Source organism: Tamandua tetradactyla, chromosome 17, assembly GCF_023851605.1.
Source record: "Tamandua tetradactyla isolate mTamTet1 chromosome 17, mTamTet1.pri, whole genome shotgun sequence".
In the NCBI taxonomy this organism is placed as follows: domain Eukaryota; kingdom Metazoa; phylum Chordata; class Mammalia; order Pilosa; family Myrmecophagidae; genus Tamandua; species Tamandua tetradactyla.
The window spans coordinates 8,427,311-8,446,947 of record NC_135343.1 but is presented as its reverse complement, the minus strand read 5'-3'; the positions used below and the strand labels follow the sequence as shown (position 1 = coordinate 8,446,947).

The 19,637-nt window shown below is 35.8% G+C and overlaps 1 protein-coding gene and 1 pseudogene across 4 annotated transcripts in view; one reads left to right on the top strand and one right to left on the bottom strand.

Moving 5' to 3' along the window:
- The window catches only part of PRKD3 (protein kinase D3), a 132,830-nt gene that overhangs the window by 61,172 nt on the left and 52,021 nt on the right, over positions 1-19,637 (top strand). For all 4 annotated transcript variants that reach the window (XM_077134013.1, XM_077134010.1, XM_077134011.1 and 1 more), the window contains 3 exons: positions 12,114-12,252; positions 13,807-13,938; positions 19,151-19,308. In XM_077134013.1, coding sequence (XP_076990128.1) covers positions 12,138-12,252; positions 13,807-13,938; positions 19,151-19,308 — 405 coding nt within the window. In that variant the 5' untranslated portion in view covers positions 12,114-12,137. The remainder of the gene's footprint in view (positions 1-12,113; positions 12,253-13,806; positions 13,939-19,150; positions 19,309-19,637) is intronic.
- Positions 6,331-11,958, bottom strand: LOC143661640 (nuclear speckle splicing regulatory protein 1-like; annotated as a pseudogene).

Here is a 19,637-nt window from a genome sequence, read left to right as displayed (position 1 = left end):
AAGAAAAAAAATCCATTTACAATAATAACTAAAAGAATCAGATATCTTGGAATAAATTTAACCAAGGATGTAAAGGATTTTTACACAGAAAACTACAAAATATTGCTAAAAGAAATCAAAGGAGACCTAAGAAAGTGGAAGAACAGTCCATGTTCATGGATATACCAATTCAGTGCAATCCCAATCAAAATTCCAGCCATCTGTTTCCAATTTCAGAATTGGGAAATCAAATTTTCAAATTTATTTGAAAGGGTAAGGGGCCCTGAATAGACAAAAATGTCTGGAAAAAAGAACAGAGTTGGAGAACTCACACTTCTGATATTAAAGCATATTACAAGACTACAGTGGTCAAAACAGCATGGTACTGGCACCAGGATAGATATATTAACCAATGGAATAGAATTGAGAGTTCAGAAATAGACCCCTACATCTATGGCCAAATGATTTTTTTAAATATATATGCGTATTGCTATTTTTATTTTTGCATAATCCCAAGTTATGTTGTGAGCTAAAAAGTTATTTAGACAAGATGTATGATGCACATTTTGTATTGTAATACACATTTCAGAGCATAAAGTGTAATCATATTCTCTCTGTACTTTATTTAGTTCAACTCCACATTATAATCTGAAATTAAGTATTTGTAAAACAAAACAGCTCCAGTATCAAAAACACATTAGTGTAGTTTAAATCATTTTTTAATTGTTGTGGTAGAGCCAGTTGTCCTCATTAAGTACCTATAGGCAGTAAACACACTTTTAACTTCTACTTAAATATAACTAAGAATGTGGTACTAAAATTATATCAGTTCAAACTTCCAAGGTACAAAGACTGCCTTTTATTTTATTTTATTATATTTTATTTTTTTTTAATTAATTAATGGAAAAAAAGAAATTAACCCAACATTTAGAAATCATACCATTCTACATATGCAATCAGTAATTCTTAACATCATCACATAGATGCATGATCATCGTTTCTTAGTACATTTGCATCGGTTTAGAAGAACTAGCAACACAACAGAAAAAGATATAGAATGTTAATATAGAGAAAAGAAATTAAAGTAATAATAATAGTAAAAAAAAAAAAACCTATAGCTCAGATGCAGCTTCATTCAGTGTTTTAACATGATTACTTTACAATTAGGTATTATTGTGCTGTCCATTTTTGAGTTTTTGTATCTAGTCCTGTTGCACAGTCTGTATCCCTTCAGCTCCAATTACCCATTATCTTACCCTGTTTCTAACTCCTGCTGGACTCTGTTACCAATGACATATTCCAAGCTTATTCTCGAATGTCGATTCACATCATTGGGATCATACAGTATTTGTCTTTTAGTTTTTGGCTAGACTCACTCAGCATAATGTTCTCTAGGTCCATCCATGTTATTACATGCTTCATAAGTTTATTCTCTCTTAAAGCTGCATAATATTCCATCGTATGTATATACCACAGTTTGTTTAGCCACTCATCTGTTGATGGACATTTTGGCTGTTTCCATCTCTTTGCAATTGTAAATAATGCTGCTATAAACATTGGTGTGCAAATGTCCGTTTGAGTTTTTGCCCTTAATTCCTTTGAGTAGATTCCCAGCAATGGTATTGCTGGGTCGTATGGCAATTCTATATTCAGCTTTTTGAGGAACCGCCAAACTGCCTTCCACAGTGGTTGCACCATTTGACATTCCTACCAACAGTGGATAAGTGTGCCTCTTTCACCACATCCTCTCCAGCACTTGTCATTTTCTGTTTTGTTGATAATGGCCATTCTGGTGGGTGTGAGATGATATCTCATTGTGGTTTTGATTTGCATTTCTGTAATGGCCAGGGACATTGAGTATCTCTTCATGTGCTTTTTGGCCATTTTTATTTCCTCTTCTGAGAGGTGTCTGTTCAAGTCTTTTTCCCATTTTGTAATTGGGTTGGCTGTCTTTTTGTTGTTGAGTTGAACAATCTCTTTATTAATTCTGGATACTAGACCTTTATCTGATATGTCATTTCCAAATATTGTCTCCCAATGTGTAGGCTGTCTTTCTACTTTCTTGATGAAGTTCTTTGATGCACAAAAGTGTTTAATTTTGAGGAGCTCCCATTTATTTATTTCTTTCTTCAGTGCTCTTGCTTTAGGTTTAAGGTCCATAAAACCGCCTCCAATAGTAAGTTTCATAAGATATCTCCCAACATTTTCCTCTAACTGTTTTATGGTCTTAGACCTAATGTTTAGATCTTTGATCCATTTTGAGTTAACTTTTGTATAGGGTGTGAGATATGCGTCTTCTTTCATTCTTTTACATATGGATATCCAGTTCTCTAGGCACCATTTATTGAAGAGACTGTTCTGTCCCAGATGAGTTGGCTTGACTGCCTTATCAAAGATCAAATGTCCATAGATGAGAGGGTCTATATCTGAGCACTCTATTTGATTCCATTGGTCGATATATCTATCTTTATGCCAATACCATGCTGTTTTGACCACTGGGGCTTCATAATATGCCTTAAAGTCAGGCATCGCGAGACCTCCAGCTTCGTTTTTTTTCCTCAAGATGTTTTTAGCAATTCGGGGCACACTGCCCTTCCAGATAAATTTGCTTATTGGTTTTTCTATTTCTGAAAAATAAGTTGTTGGGATTTTGATTGGTATTGCATTGAATCTGTAAATCCATTTAGGTAGGATTGACATCTTAACTATATTTAGTCTTCCAATCCATGAACACGGTTTGCCCTTCCATCTATTTAGGTCTTCTGTGATTTCTTTTAACAGTTTTTTGTACTTTTCTTTATATAGGTTTTTTTGTCTCTTTATTTAAATTTATTCCTAGGTATTTTATTCTTTTAGTTACAATTGTAAATGGGATTCGTTTCTTGATTTCCCCCTCAGCTTGTTCATTACTAGTGTATAGAAATGCTACAGATTTTTGAATGTTGATCTTGTAACCCGCTACTTTGCTGTACTCATTTATTAGCTCTAGTAGTTTTGTTGTGGATTTTTCCGGGTTTTCGACGTATAATATCATATCGTCTGCAAACAGTGATAGTTTTACTTCTTCCTTTCCAATTTTGATGCCTTGTATTTCTTTTTCTTGTCTAATTGCTCTGGCTAGAACCTCCAACACAATGTTGAATAATAGTGGTGATAGTGGATATCCTTGTCTTGTTCCTGATCTTAGGGGGAAAGTTTTCAATTATTCCCCATTGAGGATGATATTAGCTGTGGGTTTTTCATATATTCCCTCTATCATTTTAAGGAAGTTCCCTTGTATTCCTATCTTTTGAAGTGTTTTCAGCAGGAAAGGATGTTGAATCTTGTCAAATGCCTTCTCTGCATCAATTGAGATGATCATGTGATTTTTCTGCTTTGATTTGTTGGTATGGTATTACATTAATTGATTTTCTTATGTTGAACCATCCTTGCATACCTGGGGTGAATCCTACTTGGTCATGATGTATAATTCTTTTAATGTGTTGTTGGATTCGGTTTGCTAGAATTTTGTTGAGGATTTTTGCATCTATATTCATTAGAGAGATTGGTCTGTAGTTTTCTTTTTTTGTAATATCTTTGCCTGGCTTTGGTATGAGGGTGATGTTGGCGTCATAGAATGAATTAGGTAGTTTTCCCTCCACTTCGATTTTTTTGAAGAGTTTGAGGAGAGTTCGTACTAATTCTTTCTGGAATGTTTGATAGAATTCACATGTGAAGCCGTCTGGTCCTGGACTTTTCTTTTTAGGAAGCTTTTGAATGACTAATTCAATTTCTTTACTTGTGAATGGTTTGTTGAGGTCATCTATTTCTTCTTGAGTCAAAGTTGGTTGTTCATGTCTTTCCAGGAACCCGTCCATTTCATCTAAATTGTTGTATTTATTAGTGTAAAGTTGTTCATAGTTTCCTGTTATTACCTCCTTTATTTCTGTGAGGTCAGTAGTTATGTCTCCTCTTCCATTTGTGATCTTATTTATTTGCATCCTCTCTCTTCTTCTTTTTGTCAGTCTTGCTAAGGGCCCATCAATCTTATTGATTTTCTCATAGAACCAACTTCTGGCCTTATTGATTTTCTCTATTGTTTTCATGTTTTCAATTTCATTTATTTCTGCTCTAATCTTTGTTATTTCTTTCCTTTTGCTTGCTTTGGGATTAGATTGCTGTTCTTTCTCCAGTTCTTCCAAGTGGACAGTTAATTCCTGCATTTTTGCCTTTTCTTCTTTTCTGATATAGGCATTTAGGGCAATAAATTTCCCTCTTAGCACTACCTTTGCTGCGTCCCATAAGTTTTGATATGTTGTGTTTTCATTTTCATTCTCCTCGAGGTATTTACTAATTTCTCTTGCAATTTCTTCTTTGACCCACTCGTTGTTTAAGAGTGTGTTGTTGAGCCTCCACGTTTTTGTGAATTTTCTGGCACTCCGCCTATTATTGATTTCCAACTTCATTCCTGTATGATCCGAGAAAGTGTTGTGTATGATTTCAGTCTTTTTAAATTTGTTAAGACTTTCTTTGTGACCCAGCATATGGTCTATCTTTGAGAGTGATCCATGAGCACTTGAGAAAAAGGTGTATCCTGCTGTTGTGAGATGTAATGTCCTATAAATGTCTGTTAATTCTAGCTCATTTATAGTAATATTCAGATTCTCTGTTTCTTTATTGATCCTCTGTCTAGATGTTCTCTCCATTGATGAGAGTGGGGAATTGAAGTCTCCAACTATTATGGTATATGTGTCTATTTCCCTTTCCAGTGTTTGCAGTGTATTCCTCACGTATTTTGGTGCATTCTGGTTCGGTGCGTAAATATTTATGATTGTTATGTCTTCTTGTTTAATTATTCCTTTTATTAGTATATAGTGTCCTTCTTTGTCTCTTTTAACTGTTTTACATTTGAAGTCTAATTTATTGGATATTAGTATAACCACTCCTGCTCTTTTCTGGTTGTTATTTGTGTGAAATATGTTTTCTCAACCTTTCACTTTCAACCTGTGTTTATCTTTGGGTCTAAGATGTGTTTCCTGTAGACAACATGTGGAAGAATCCTGTTTTTTAATCCATTCTGCCAGTCTATGTCTTTTGATTGGAGAATTCAGCCCATTAACATTTAGTGTTATTACTGTTTGGATAATGTTTTCCTCTACCATTTTGCCTTTTGTATTATATGTATCATATCTGACTTTCCTTCTTTCTACACTTTTCTCCATACCTCTCTCTTCTGTCTTTTCGTATCTGACTCTAGTGCTCCCTTTAGTATTTCTTGCAGAGCTGGTCTCTTGGTCACAAATTCTCTCAGTTACTTTTTGTCTGAGAATGTTTTAATTTCTCCCTCATTTTTGAAGGACAATTTTGCTGGATATAGGAGTCTTGGTTGGCAGTTTTTCTCTTTTAGTAATTTAAATATATCATCCCACTGTCTTCTAGCTTCCATGGTTTCTGCTGAGAAATCTACACATAGTCTTATTGGGTTTCCCTTGTATGTGATGGATTGTTTTTCTCTTGCTGCTTTCAAGATCCTCTCTTTCTCTTTGACCTCTGACATTCTAACTAGTAAGTGTCTTGGCAAACGCCTATTTGGGTTTATACTCTTTGGGGTGCACTGTACTTCTTGGATCTGTAATTTTAGGTCTTTCATAAGAGTTGGGAAATTTTCAGTGATAATTTCTTCCATTAGTTTTTCTCCTCCTTTTCCCTTGTCTTCTCCTTCTGGGACACCCACAATACATATATTTGTGCGGTTCATATTGTCCTTGAGTTCCTGATACCCTGTTTAAATTTTTCCATTCTTTTCCCGATAGTTTCTGTTTCTTTTTGGAATTCAGATGTTCCATCCTCCAAATCACTAATTCTATCTTCTGTCTCTTTAAATCTATCATTGTAGGTATCCATTGTTTTTTCCATCTTTTCTACTTTATCCTTCACTTCCATAAGTTCTGTGATTTGTTTTTTCAGTTTTTCTATTTCTTCTTTTTGTTCAGCCCATGTCTTCTTCATGTCCTCCCTCAATTTATCGATTTGGTTTTTGAAGAGGTTTTCCATTTCTGTTCGTATATTCAGCATTAGTTGTCTCAGCTCCTGTATCTCATTTGAATTATTGGTTTGTTCCTTTGACTGGGCCATATTTTCAATTTTCTGCTGCGTGATCCGTTATCTTCTGCTGGCGTCTGGACATTTAGTCAGATTTCCCTCAAAGACTGCATTTTGATTTAAACCTAAAAACTAAATGAAAAATCAGATTTGAAAAAATATTTTTAAAATCGTCCCAAACCATTGTTAACTCACTTTTTTCTTTTATACAGTGTGTTCCAAGAGTAATAACTTTCTGTACTTCCATAGCTCTTTCTATTGGTGCAGCCGTCAGTCATCTTCTTTCTCAATATGGGTCTTTGCATTAACCTGTTCCATTTGTGTGGCCAAGTTTGTCTAGCAGACATTACAATTTCTTCTTATTCTGCTTTGCATACTTGCTTACTGCCTCAGGTAAACTCTGGTTTTTCGCCCTTCTATAACCTTTTCTTTGTGATTCTGTTTTTTGCTTCCAGTGATGTTTCAGAGCTAATGAGTTTTTCTTTGTCCTTTTCCATGTTTCTCATTTATTGGATTTTTTCTGGTCAAACAACCTATCCTTTGCTCTTGAATTTGGCCTGTTTTCCTTTCTGCCTTGATTTCTTTCTGAGGTTTGAGCACTTCTCATTTTTCCCTATCTGTGAATTTAGGATTCCTTACTTCTCATTTTCCTCTATCTTTGTATTTATCGTTTGTTCTCATATCTTCCTTCCTAACTTATATATGCTCTTCATTCTCTTTAGTTTTCTCTTCCTTCTCGCCTGCCTCCTCTCGCAGGTGTCAGTCATGATCATTTTGCTGCCTCTCTCTCCTCTTGGAGGATATTTCTCCCTGTCTTTCTCCCCTTTTCCACTCTGTCATTTCTTTCTCTCTCTATTTGGTTGCTTTCTCTTGATTTATCTTCTTGTTCATGCCTCTTCCAGTGAAATTCTTAATGATTGGCCTCACTCTGCCAGTGGAAATCCTTCTTTTCTTTAAGGTAATCCCAGTCAGTGTAAACCTCTCCTGGTCACTGGATTGTCTCTCTGGGAGCATATCTTCCCTTTTCTCATGTCCTCTTGACTTGGAACTTTTTATTTTGGGCATGGGCAGGCACCAGGAATCAAACCCCGGTCTCCAGCATGGCAGGCGAGAATTCTGCCACTGCACCACCATCTTGGAGCTTTTTATGTGGCGTTTGGCACTGTGTTCTTTCTTCACTAGGTGACCGTGAATGGGTTTGATTGCTGTGAAGCTTGGGGCCATTCTAGGAGGTCTCCATGGTTTTATCCTTCTGCAGTTCACTTTATTAGTTTCTCCCATTTCATCCACCTCACTGCTCTTAGCATCACAGTCACTGTCTGCTTCTGGGTTTTCCTCTACCTTCACACCAGTTTGGAGAATGCATTTCTCATGTGGTATTCTGTTCTCTGAACCCACTTCATTAACCTCTTGATTTCTCTTCCTTTATTTCAGACCTGGCTTCACAAAAGGTGCATTTAGGTGCTTCCTCTTCACCAACTGCTTGATTTAATGGGTGCCTATAAAATCCACTGAGATCTTTCTGCTTAGTTACATCCAAATGTGCTTCAAATGCAGCACTCCCCTTTTCTCTTTCTTCCTCTTCAGCTCTCTCTTGCAGTTTTTCTTATAAGCAGATGTCACAAATGACTAGCATCAATTCTCCCTTTTCTATTTCTCGTTCTCTCTGAGTTTTCTTATCCATGCTTTTTTCCTCCTCCTTTTTTCTGATCTCAGCTGCTTTTAGTAAGTTATGAACATGCTTGGGCTTTCAGTCTTTTTCCCAAGGGTAATTTGTGATTACTTTTCCTCCTTTTCTGCATTGCATCATAAATACTGTCATATTCATACACGGTGGCATCTTCTGCAAGGGCCTTCTGAATTTCCAGTTTGGTCTTCCTTAAGAGACTGATGCTGTCTGAAACACTTCTGTTAGCTGGGAAGGCATGTGGCCAGCATCTGCTGGTCCATTGCTCCTGGGCTCCATTGCTTTCAGCCTCTGTTTCCTGTGGGGGTTCTTCACTTGGCTTCTCCGGAGCAAGGTTTCATCTCCTGGCTTCCTTCATTTGGGGTTTCACTGTCAGCTGGGAAGGCATACAATGACTTCCAGTTTCTTGTTTCAAAATGGCTTCTCAAGGGGTATTTTCTCTTGCATCTCCAAAGATCTCTGTGTTACCAGTGGATTTTTTTTTTTTTTTGGCTTTTAAAAAGAGGAATTTAATAAGTTGCTGGTTTACAGTTATAAGGCCGAGAAAATGTCCCAATTAAAACAAGTCTATAGAAATGTCCAATCAAAGGCATCCATCCAGAGAAAGAAATCTTGGTTCAAGAAGGCCGATGAAATTCAGGGTTTCTCTCTCAAATGAGAAGGCACGTGGCAGACACCATCAGGGCTTCTCTCCCAGCTGGAAGGGCACATGGTGAACATGGCGTCATTTGCTAGCTTTCTCTCCTGGCTTCTAGTTTCATGAAGCTCCCCTGGAGGCATCTTCCTTCTTCATCTCCAAAGGTCACTGGCTGGTGGACTCTGCTTCTCGTGGCTATGTTATTCTGCTCTGCTCTCTCTGAATCTCCTATTCTCCAAAAAGTTTCCTCTTTCATAGAACTCCAGTAAACCAATCAAGACCCACCCAAATGGGTGGAGACATGTCATCACCTAATCCAGTTTAACAACCAGTCTTGACTAAATCACATCATCCAGGGAGATGATCTGATTACAGTTTCAAACATACAGTATTGAATAGGGATCATTCTACCTTTATGAAATGGGATTTTGATTAAAACATGGCGTTTCAAGGGGGCATACATCCTTTCAAACCAGAACAAACCCTTTCCCTTACTCTATTTTTTTTTGTTGATAGCTGACATTTATTGAGCATGTATTATGTACTTAATGCTTTGCATCTTTATCCAATATTCACAAAAAACCATGAACTGGGGAACATCATTATCCCTGTTTTATATATTTTTTTCTTTTTTTTTCTTTTCTTTTATTTTTTTATTAATTAAAAAAAATTAACTAACACAACATTTAGAAATAATTCCATTCTACATATGCAATCAGTAATTCTTAATATCATCACATAGGTGTATGGTCATCATTTCTCAGTACATATGCATCGATTTAGAGAAAGAAATAGCAAGACAACAGAAAAAGAAATAAAGTGAAAACGCAGAGAGAAAACAAAAATAAAAATAAAAAGTACAAAAATATATGAGAAAAAAAAACAACTATAGCTCAGATGCAGCTTCATTCAGCGTTCCAACATAATTACATTACAATTAGGCAGTATTGTGCTGACCATTTTTTTTTTTAGAAATCATACCATTCTACATATGCAATCAGTAATTCTTAACATCATCACATAGATGCATGATCATCGTTTCTTAGTACATTTGCATCGGTTTAGAAGAACTAGCAATATAACCGAAAAAGATATAGAATGTTAATATAGAGAAAAAAAATAAAAGTATTAATAATAAGAACAAAACAAAACAAAACAAAACAAAACAAAAACCTATAGCTCGGATGCAGCTTCATTCAGTATTTTAACATGATTACTTTACAATTAGGTATTATTGTGCTGTCCATTTTTGAGTTTTTGTATCTAGTCCTATTGCACAGTCTGTATTCCATCAGCTCCAATTACCCATTATCTTACCCTGTTTCTAACTCCTGCTGAACTCTGTTACCAATGACATATTCCAAGTTTATTCTCGAGTGTCGATTCACATCATTGGGACCATACAGTATTTGTCTTTTAGTTTTTGGCTAGACTCACTCAGCATAATGTTCTCTAGGTCCATCCATGTTATTACATGTTTCATAAGTTTATCCTGTCTTAAAGCTGCATAATATTCCATCGTATGTATATACCACAGTTTGTTTAGCCACTTGTCTGTTGATGGACATTTTGGCTGTTTCCATCTCTTTGCAATTGTAAATAACGCTGCTATAAACATTGGTGTGCAAATGTCCATACCAGTGGATTTTTGATGAGGCTGTCAAGTCCACTAAACTGAGAAAGAATAGTCTCTTCAACAAATGGTACTGGGAAAACTGGATATCCATATGCAAAAGAATGAAAGAGGACCCCTATTTCCTACCCTATACTGAAATTAACTCTAAATAGGTCAAAGACCTAAATATAAGTTCTTATAGGATTATAAAACTCCTAAAATAAGATGTAGAAAGTATCTTCAAGATCTTGTGGTAGACAATGGTTTCTTAGACTTCGCATCCAAAGCACAAGCAAAGAAATACTAGATATTTAAGACCTCCTCAAAATTAAAAACTTTTGTGCGTCAAAGGATTTTGTCTATAAAATGAAAAGACAACTGGCTCAATAGAAGAAAATATTTGGCAACCACATAATCCAATAAGTATTTAATATCCAGAATATAAAAAGAAATCCTACAACTCAACTGTAAAATGACAAACAACCCAATTTAAAAATGCATAAAAGAATTCATCAGACATTTCTGCAAAGAGGAAATAAAATTTGCTAAAAAGCAATAAAAAAATGTTCAACATATTAGCTATTAGGGAAATACAAATCAAAACCACAATGAGATATCATTTCGTACCTAATAGAATGGCTACTATTAAAAAAAAAGAGAAAACTGTAAGTGTTGGGGAGGATGTGGAGAAATAAGAACGCTCATTCATTCTTAGGAATGCAGAATGGTGCAAGGGCTGTGGAAGACAGTTTGGCAGTTCCTCAGGAAGCTAAGTATAGAATTACTATATGATCTAGGCATTCCCACTACTAGGTATATCCCCAGAAGAACTGAAAGCTAGGACTTGAACAGATATTTTCACCCAGTGTACTTAGCAGCGTTATTCACAATGGCCAAAAGTTGGAAGCAGCCCAAGTGTATGTACATCACTCGACGAATGAAATAGATAAAGAAAACATGATAGATATATATATATATGCAATACATAATTATTCAGCTGTAAAAAGGAATGAAGTCCTGATGAATGCAATAACATGTATGAACCTTGAGGACATTATGTTGGTGAAATAAGCCAGACACTAAAGGACATATATTGCATGGTCCTACTGTTATGAACTGTTTATGATAAGCAAACTCACAGTGTTAGAATCTGGAATATAGGTTATCAAGAAGATAGATTGGGGTTAGAGGATGAAGAGTTGATGCTTTGCTTTATAGAATTTCTGTTTAGGCTGATGGTAAAGTTTTGGAAATGGATGATGGCAATGGTAGCACATTATTCTGAGTGTAATTGACAGTGATAATATATATAGGTCAGTATTGTTGAAAGGCAAAACTTTAGCATGTAGGTAATACTAGAATAAAAATTAAAAGATAAAATATAGGACTGTACAACACCGGGAGCCCTGTTGTAGACAATGGACTATAGTTAATAGTACAAATATAAGAAGGTTCTTTCATGAATTATAACAAATATATGATACTAATAAAAGGTGGTAATAATAGGCTGGTATATGGGAAAAATACAGCTGATATAAATAATGGATAAGTACAACTATTTTAATAATCTTTCATTAATTGTAACAAAAATAACTACTGTTTTTTTAAAAATAGTACAATTATTTTTAAAAAGTGCTATCATCAGTTGTAACGAATGTACAACACCAATGCAAATGGTGGGTTTGTGGTGTACAGGAATCCTGTATTTTATTCATGATTGTTTTTTTAACTCACAGCTTCTCTAATGTAAAAAATATATAGCCATATAAAACAAACAAAAATAAAACCAAAAAGGAATAGAGTAGCAGTAAGTTCAAGAGTATATTCTCCATCACTGAGTACAGAAACCCTGTATTTTTAATTAATGGCAGAGATACGTGTTTTAAAATAATAAGTAATTATTTTATTTTTGTTTGCTCTTTTACTTTTGAGCTTCAAAATTAGAATACTTAAGAACATGCTTGCCTTTTTTTTTAAGATATTAATAGAATTATTAGCAAATAGTGTTAGGTTAAATTTAAGCACTACACTTAAAATCCTTTCATAACATTGAGGCATTTACTTATAAAAATAGAAAACTGTGAATATACTGATATAGAATTATTTTCCTGCAGTTTCCAGAGTGTGGATTCTTTGGCATGTATGATAAAATTCTTCTCTTTCGCCATGACATGAACTCAGAAAATATTTTGCAACTAATTACCTCAGCAGAGGAAATACATGAAGGAGACCTAGTAGAAGCTGTTCTTTCAGGTGAGTAAATAAGTTATTTTGTTGCCATTTTTTTCAACAAGCCTCTTTTTTAATTAAATGCTGTGTTCAGTTATTTTGTTCTTTGTACTATATAGTTGCTCACTTCCTTCATTTATCATAATAGTTAACATATGGTTTTTAACTTCCAAGGAGGTTATAGCACAACAATGAGGAACTAGGAAAATAAGCCGTGAATTATTTATTTGAGTGGTACTACACTAAGGGAATTATCAGTTGAACTGAAAGAGAGATGTACTCTTCTTTGAGTTAAAGAAATTAAAATAAGTATACTGAAATTCTGTACCGTTTTCCCCATTTCTGTGAAAAGCATTAAAAGAAAGAATTGAGTTCAGAAAAAAATCAAGAAGAGAGGAGAAACCATAAAAATATGGAAGAGGAAGCTGCAGTAATGATTGGTTGGCTTACTCCTTCCCTTTTTGTTCTCAATGGGCATTTTCCTATCTCTCTTTCCTTTTCACTGTCATCCATTCTCACCACTCGTCCCTTAGCCCCCACTATTTCTGATCTCATCCAACAGCACATGGGCAGGATTGTTAGTGACAAATGTCAGGGGAGAAAAAATGCCATGCGAATGCATGTGGTAGGCTGCAGTACTACTTGTTTGGCAGGAAAGGAGTGGAGGAGGAGATGGAAGGAAGAAAACAAGCTGGACGGCGAAAGGTGCAGAGTCCTGCCCACACTTTTTTCCTCTTCCCAAACTTATCTTTGTATTCTGTTCTTGGGCCCCTCTCAGACGATAATGATCTTTCCTTATTGCACCCCATGTTCTCGTCTCATTTTTCGCATCCTTCCCATTCATCTGGCTCCTACAGTGACCATACATCTTCTAAACCCCAACCCCTAATCTATACACTTCCCAATCCTTGTTTTCCTCTTCACTCCAGAGGGGCCTCATTCCCTGATCTCTGGAGGTCATGCACATGTCCATTCCTTCTCTGCTGTGGACGCTTCATCAGACCACAGGGGCACCCACCAGTGACTTGCAGGTGGAGGTGAGAGGGCGGGCCATGTGTCTACTGCTTGATTACTACTGGGGGGGAAAGAGTCTCTTTCTCTTACCCAGTAGTACTTTGGAGGACAGAGAGTGTCTCCAGGGATGCTAAAAATGCTTTTTCCCACAGAAACATTAATTGAGTTACTTCCACAGTGGTGTGGTTTTTTTTGTTTGTTTTTTTTTGTTTTTTTTAGTGTTCTACTTCCCTGATTTTTAAACATTAAAGAGTTTACTGGGCTGAAAAGATCTAACAACTATTTGTAATCTTGTCACTGTGAGAAAATGCTTTTCAAGGTCCAAAGACCTAACCTAAAGACCTAATTTTGAGCTCTGATTATTTGAAGCTGATGTACTACCCAAACTAGAATTTTAAAATTACAGTAGTATATTCTGAAAACAATTTATTTTCAATGGTCATATTAACCATTCAAAGAAAAATGATTCTGTATACCTAAGGCACATTCTTTGACAAAAATGAGCATTTCCAATCGCATTGCAATTGCAAATATAAGGTTTGTTTTCTTTTCTTCTTTAAAAAGCTTTGGCCACAGTAGAAGACTTCCAGATTCGTCCACATACTCTCTATGTACATTCTTATAAAGCTCCTGCTTTTTGTGATTATTGTGGTGAGATGCTTTGGGGATTGGTACGTCAGGGACTGAAATGTGAAGGTATGTGTTCTAAAATTTTTGTGATCATTTGAAATAGGATTTCATTTTTTTCACTTGCAAAATAAATGTTGCATTCTTTAATCATAAATGTTGCATTATTTAATCTTAATGAAAGAACAGAATCATTAGTTGGTGACTAGGTGGTACCTATGGTTTAGAATTGGAAAGATCTGGACTTTGCCACTTATTCATATTCTTGGGCAACTTGCTAAACCTCCCTGGGCATCAGTTTCTCTACCTGTAAAATGTATTCTATGTCATGGGTTTCATGAAGAATAAATGGTTAAATGAGTTAATTTGGTAGAGTAGTTGTTCAATAAATATTAACTCCCTTACCTTCTTATAATTTTTTAAACTTTTTTATAGTGAATTATAACATAAAAAAGTGATAAATTTCAAAGTTCAGTTTAACAAGTAGTTATAGAGCAAATTTCAAAGTCTAGTATGGGTTACTGTTCCACAGTTTCAGGCATTTCCCTCTGGCTCTTCCAATACACTAGAAACCAAAAAGAAACATCCACACAATGTTCAGAAGTGGTATTCAGTTGCTAAATCCTGACCTTTCTGCCATAATTCCTCTCTCTCATTTGACCATACTTTCAGCCTCCAAGATTATCTGGTCACTGATCATTCTAACTTCTTCTTGTTGAAAAGGGGTATTGACATATAGCGTAAGGGAATGCATCTGGTTGAGGTTCTGTAAGACAGTGGTACCTCGATAAGTTTCAAGGCTTATCTGGCATAGGAACCATTTGGAAGTTTTAAGTTTCTGAAAAATAAACTTAATAAGTAAAACTTTTATAGAGTCTTAGCGCCCTGGGTTTTCAGGACTACTCTTAGTTGGGGCTTGGCATACGGTGGCAATGTGTAATACCTGGCTGAAGCTTGCATAAGAGTAACCTCCAGAATGACCTCTCAACTCTATATGAAATCTCTTAGCCAGCCACTGAAACCTTGTTTTGTTACATTTCTTGGCAAGACCTTTTTGTCATCTTTAACAAAACGGATCTTTTTTTTTTAATGCTTTTTATTGTTAAATACATATATATGAAGAAAAGAAAGAAAAAGCAATGATTTTCAAAGTGCACTTCAACAAGTAGATACAGAACAGATTTCAGAGTTTGTTATGGGTTACCATTCCACTATTTCAGATTTTTCCTTCTAAGTACTCCAAAACACTAGAGGCTAGGAGAAATATTTTTGATTCTTTTATGTGAAAAATAACATATATATAAAAATGCAATAAATTTCAAAGTGCTTCACGATAATTAGTTGTAGAACAGATTTCAGAGTTTGTGTGGGTTACAAATCCACCATTTTAGGTTTTACTTTTAACTACTCTTAAGATACTGGAGAATAAAAGAAATATCATAATAGTGATTCAGCATTCATACTTGTTTGTTAAACCCTACCTTCTCTGTATAACTCCACCATCACCTTTGATCTTTCTCCTATTCTTTAGGGGTATTTTGGGCTATGCCCATTCTAACTTTTTCATGTTGGAAGGGGCTGTCAGTAATATGGGATAGGGTGATGAAACTAGTTGCTGTTCTAGAGAGGCTGGCCTCTCTGCGTTTTAGTACTTCTCTGGTCCAAGTACCCATCTGGAGGTTGTAGATTGCTGGGATGTTACCCTAGTGCGTAGAACTGTTGTAGAATCTTATATAATGCCCTAGGTGTTCTTTAGGATTGGTTGGAATGGTTTTGGTTGGGGTTTTGGCAAGTTACAGTAAGTAGCAGTGTCTAACTGAAGCTTGCATAAGAATGACCTCCAGAGTAGCCTCTCAACTCTATTTGAACTCTCTCAGCCACTGATACCTTGGTACACTTCTTATCCCCTTTTTGATATGAGGGCATTCTTGATCCCATGGTGCCAGGGCCAGATTCATCCCTGAGAGTCATCTCCCATGCCGTCAGGGAGACTTTCACCCCCGGATGTCATGTCCCATGTAAAGGGGAGGGTAATGATTTTACTTGCAGAGTTGGGCTTGGAGAGAGAGAGTGAGGCCACATCTGAGCTACAAAAGAGGTCCTCCAGAAGTTAACTCTTAGGCGTAGCTATAGGTAGGCTAAGCTTCTCTGCTGCGTACATAAACTTCACAAGAGCAAGCCTCAAGATCAAGAGCTTGGCCTATTGATTTGGGTTTCCCTCATGTTTGGCAAAGTATCTGGGGTTTCCCCAGTGGAAAAGTTTAATAGTTCCATATTTTTTCTCCTGTCTCTCCAGGGACTTTGTCAATACTTTTTGGTTATCTGCTTAATCTACTCTGGGATATATCCAGGTATTACATTAAGCTATACAAGATTAAAGGCCCTCATTCTCATTCTGGGTTTCCTGTGTTTGTATTGTTTAAATTATCTATCCCGACAGGTTGGGTTAGATTATGTGTTATAGAAAATTTAGATTCCGGACAAAATAAACCTTTCTTCCTTTTGTCTCCAAGAGTAGATGAGGTTCTAAAATATAGACACTGTCTTCCTTTCCTGTGTTTTCTGAATGGCCTTAATCGCAACATGATCAGCTTTATTCTTTTGTTTTTTAACTTTTTTTAATGTGTAGTATAACATATATACAAAGCAAAGAAATAAAAAAGCAACAGTTTTCAAAGCACTCTTCAACAAGTAGTTACAGTACAGATCCCAGAGTTTGTCATGGGCTACCGTACAATCCTCTCAGATTTTTCATTCTAGCTGCTCCAGAATATAGGAGGCTAAAAAAGGCTTAAATTTTTTTTATCATCACAATAGACTTTTTTTCTTTCTTTTTTTGTGAAAAATAACATATACAGAAAAAAATGATCAGCTTCATTCTTAACTCTAAGTACCAGGTTATGTATATATAAACAGCCTTTCAAAATTCAGAAATAATAATTACCACTTCAGGGTAAATGTGACTGTTATAAGAGCTTACAATCGGCCCCTGTTTTCTTATTAATGTTTTTTAAATGATACCATACACTAATTGCTCTTTTGTCTGGCTTATTTGCCTCACCAAATGTCCCACAGGTTCATTCACAATGAAAATACAAGTCTTTTACATACAATATCCACATCAGTTGTGATTCTTGAGACATATTATCCTGCTTCAATCTTTAATTCAGATTTTATTAGAAAGAAAATTAAGTTTTTCATTCATACGATTTTGCTTGATAGACAGTACAAAACAAGTTATAGTGGATACATAAAATTTATTTGTAGTAATTTATAGAAGTTTTAAATTTAAGATTACACATTTCAGAGTGAGCAAAAGTGTTATCTTCTCATCTTTAATCCTTGAATACTTGTTGTCTTTATGAGCTATCTCTTGATCAGAATGCTGGAGCCACCCATGAGTGGTCCAGGAACAGTCCTTTTACTAGTGTCTGTTCTGAAGATAGATCTTTTCAGATTTTTAAACCGAACTCAGTATTAGGGACTGATTGATTCTAAAAATATTTATGGAAGGAAGGACTCTAGAAAGAGAATTATTAAAATAAAATAGTGTCCATTTTGGGGCACATATTTTGATCCATGTACTTACTATAAGCCATACTATTTATATGATTTTCTTTAATATTCATTGCAAACCTAAAAGATATTGTACCTATTGAGAAACTGAGACATAACCAAGGTAAGTGATTGCATTTAAACAAAGTTACACAGCCAATGAAGTGGCACAGAGAATATTTGAATTTAGATTTATATGATTTATCATCATTATCATCTTCATTATATTTAACATTTATTGAGTATTTACTATGTGCCAGAGTCTGTGTTAAAAACGTCACATTGGGACAACGGTGGCTCAGTGGCAGAGTTCTCGCCTGCCATGCTGGAGCCTTGGGTTCAATTTCCAGAGCCTGCTCATGTTAAAAAAAAAAAAGTCACATGGATTAGGTCATTTAACTCATAAGAACCCTCTGAGGTTCTCCCTTTATCCTCCTTTTACTAAGTGAGAAATTGAAGAGAAAGAAATTAAAGGACCTTTCCAAGGTTATCCAGCTACTAAGAGATAGAGTCAGATTTTGAACTCAGACAGTTTGAGTCCAGGGCTTTCGCTAGTCCATAGCAGTAGAAAATGTGCCAGGCACCAAGCCAATGACAAACATACATTCTTATTCACATCTCACAGTAATGCAGTAAGTATACTGCTAGCCCTTTTTTACAGAAAATATTTGAATTTTGATTTTTTTAACTTATATTCATAAATGTTGTTAAGTGATGTATCTTAAATGTTAGCCACCTGTTTTCAAGAACTCTCTTATAGCTATGTGGGAGCTGTGTACATTGGAAGTTATGTTTCAAAAACTCGACTTGTTGATGCTTTGAATTGTGGAATTATTTAATACGTGGTCAGTCACAGTTTGTAATAGCATTTCTCCTGTTCCAAAGACAATCCATTGGTACTCTCTAAGCCACCAATTCTTAACCATGTCTGCATGTTGAAATTGCTTGGACACATTTTTAAAAATACATGCAAGAGTCCCATTTAGAATACTGTATTAGAATTTCTGAGGAACAGGCTTCAGGTACACATCTCTGATTAAGAAAAAAGTTTCTTAAGGCAGAGGTTGGTAAACTTTTTCTGTATAGGACTGGAGAGTAAATATTCTAGCACTTTTGTGGGCCATATGGTATCTATTACAGACACTTAATTTTGCTCCTGTATCACGAAAACAGCCATAGACAATATGTAAATGTGTGAGCTTGGCTATGGTCAAGTAGAGACTATTTTTGGATACTGACATTTGAATTTCATATAAATTTTCACAAATCAAGGAGGCATTTGGGCTGCATGTTCCAGTTTGCTGGGCAGTGCTTTAAACCAATTTGCTGGCCAGCTAGTTCTCAAACTTGACCATGCTCAGAATTACCTGGACACCTTTTTAGAATATGCTTTGGTGAACTCCATCCTGAGAGTTTCTGTTTCAGTAGGTCTAGGGTAGGGCTCAATAATTGATCACAAGTTCCCAGGTAATGCCTGAGGGCCCGCACTTAATAATCAGTTCTTTAAGCTAGATTTTACCTTTCTAAATAAGCTTTTTTTTCACAGTTTACCATTCTTCTTAAATTTCTAGGCTTCCAGTTAGGCTGTCAGAAGAGTTCTTAATTAGTGTAGATATTCTACCAGAGAAAGGAAATTAAGTTAAACAGCACCTGCTTTTTACGTTTCACACTTGCTTAGTAAAACTTTTTTAATCTACTTACTTTTAACCTTTTAAAATGTGTTTAGGCTGTGGATTAAATTATCATAAACGATGTGCCTTCAAGATTCCAAATAACTGCAGTGGAGTAAGAAAAAGACGACTGTCAAATGTGTCTCTGCCAGGACCAGGCCTCTCCATTCCAAGGCCCCTACAGCCTGAATGTGTTGCCCCTCCCAGTGAAGAGGTATGTGCTATAATGTAATAGGAGGGTATTTTACTAGTTACTCCTGTGTTTCCATAGGGTGTGTGATTTTATCCTAGAGGATAAAGTTTTATACTGAAGGACAATAACATTCGTAAGAAACTTAAAATGCGACACTGGAGTCAGAGCTCCCCAGTCATAATGAACTGCAGTTGCACACCTTGGGATCGCATTATCACTTGCACTGCTGCAGTAGCCTTCTAACTGGTATTTTGGCTCCTGGTCCTCACATTTCACTTCATCTTACTGCAGCCAAATTAGGTTTCCCAGTACACTCCCCACTAGGAAACTGTTACATTACTCTGTTTCCA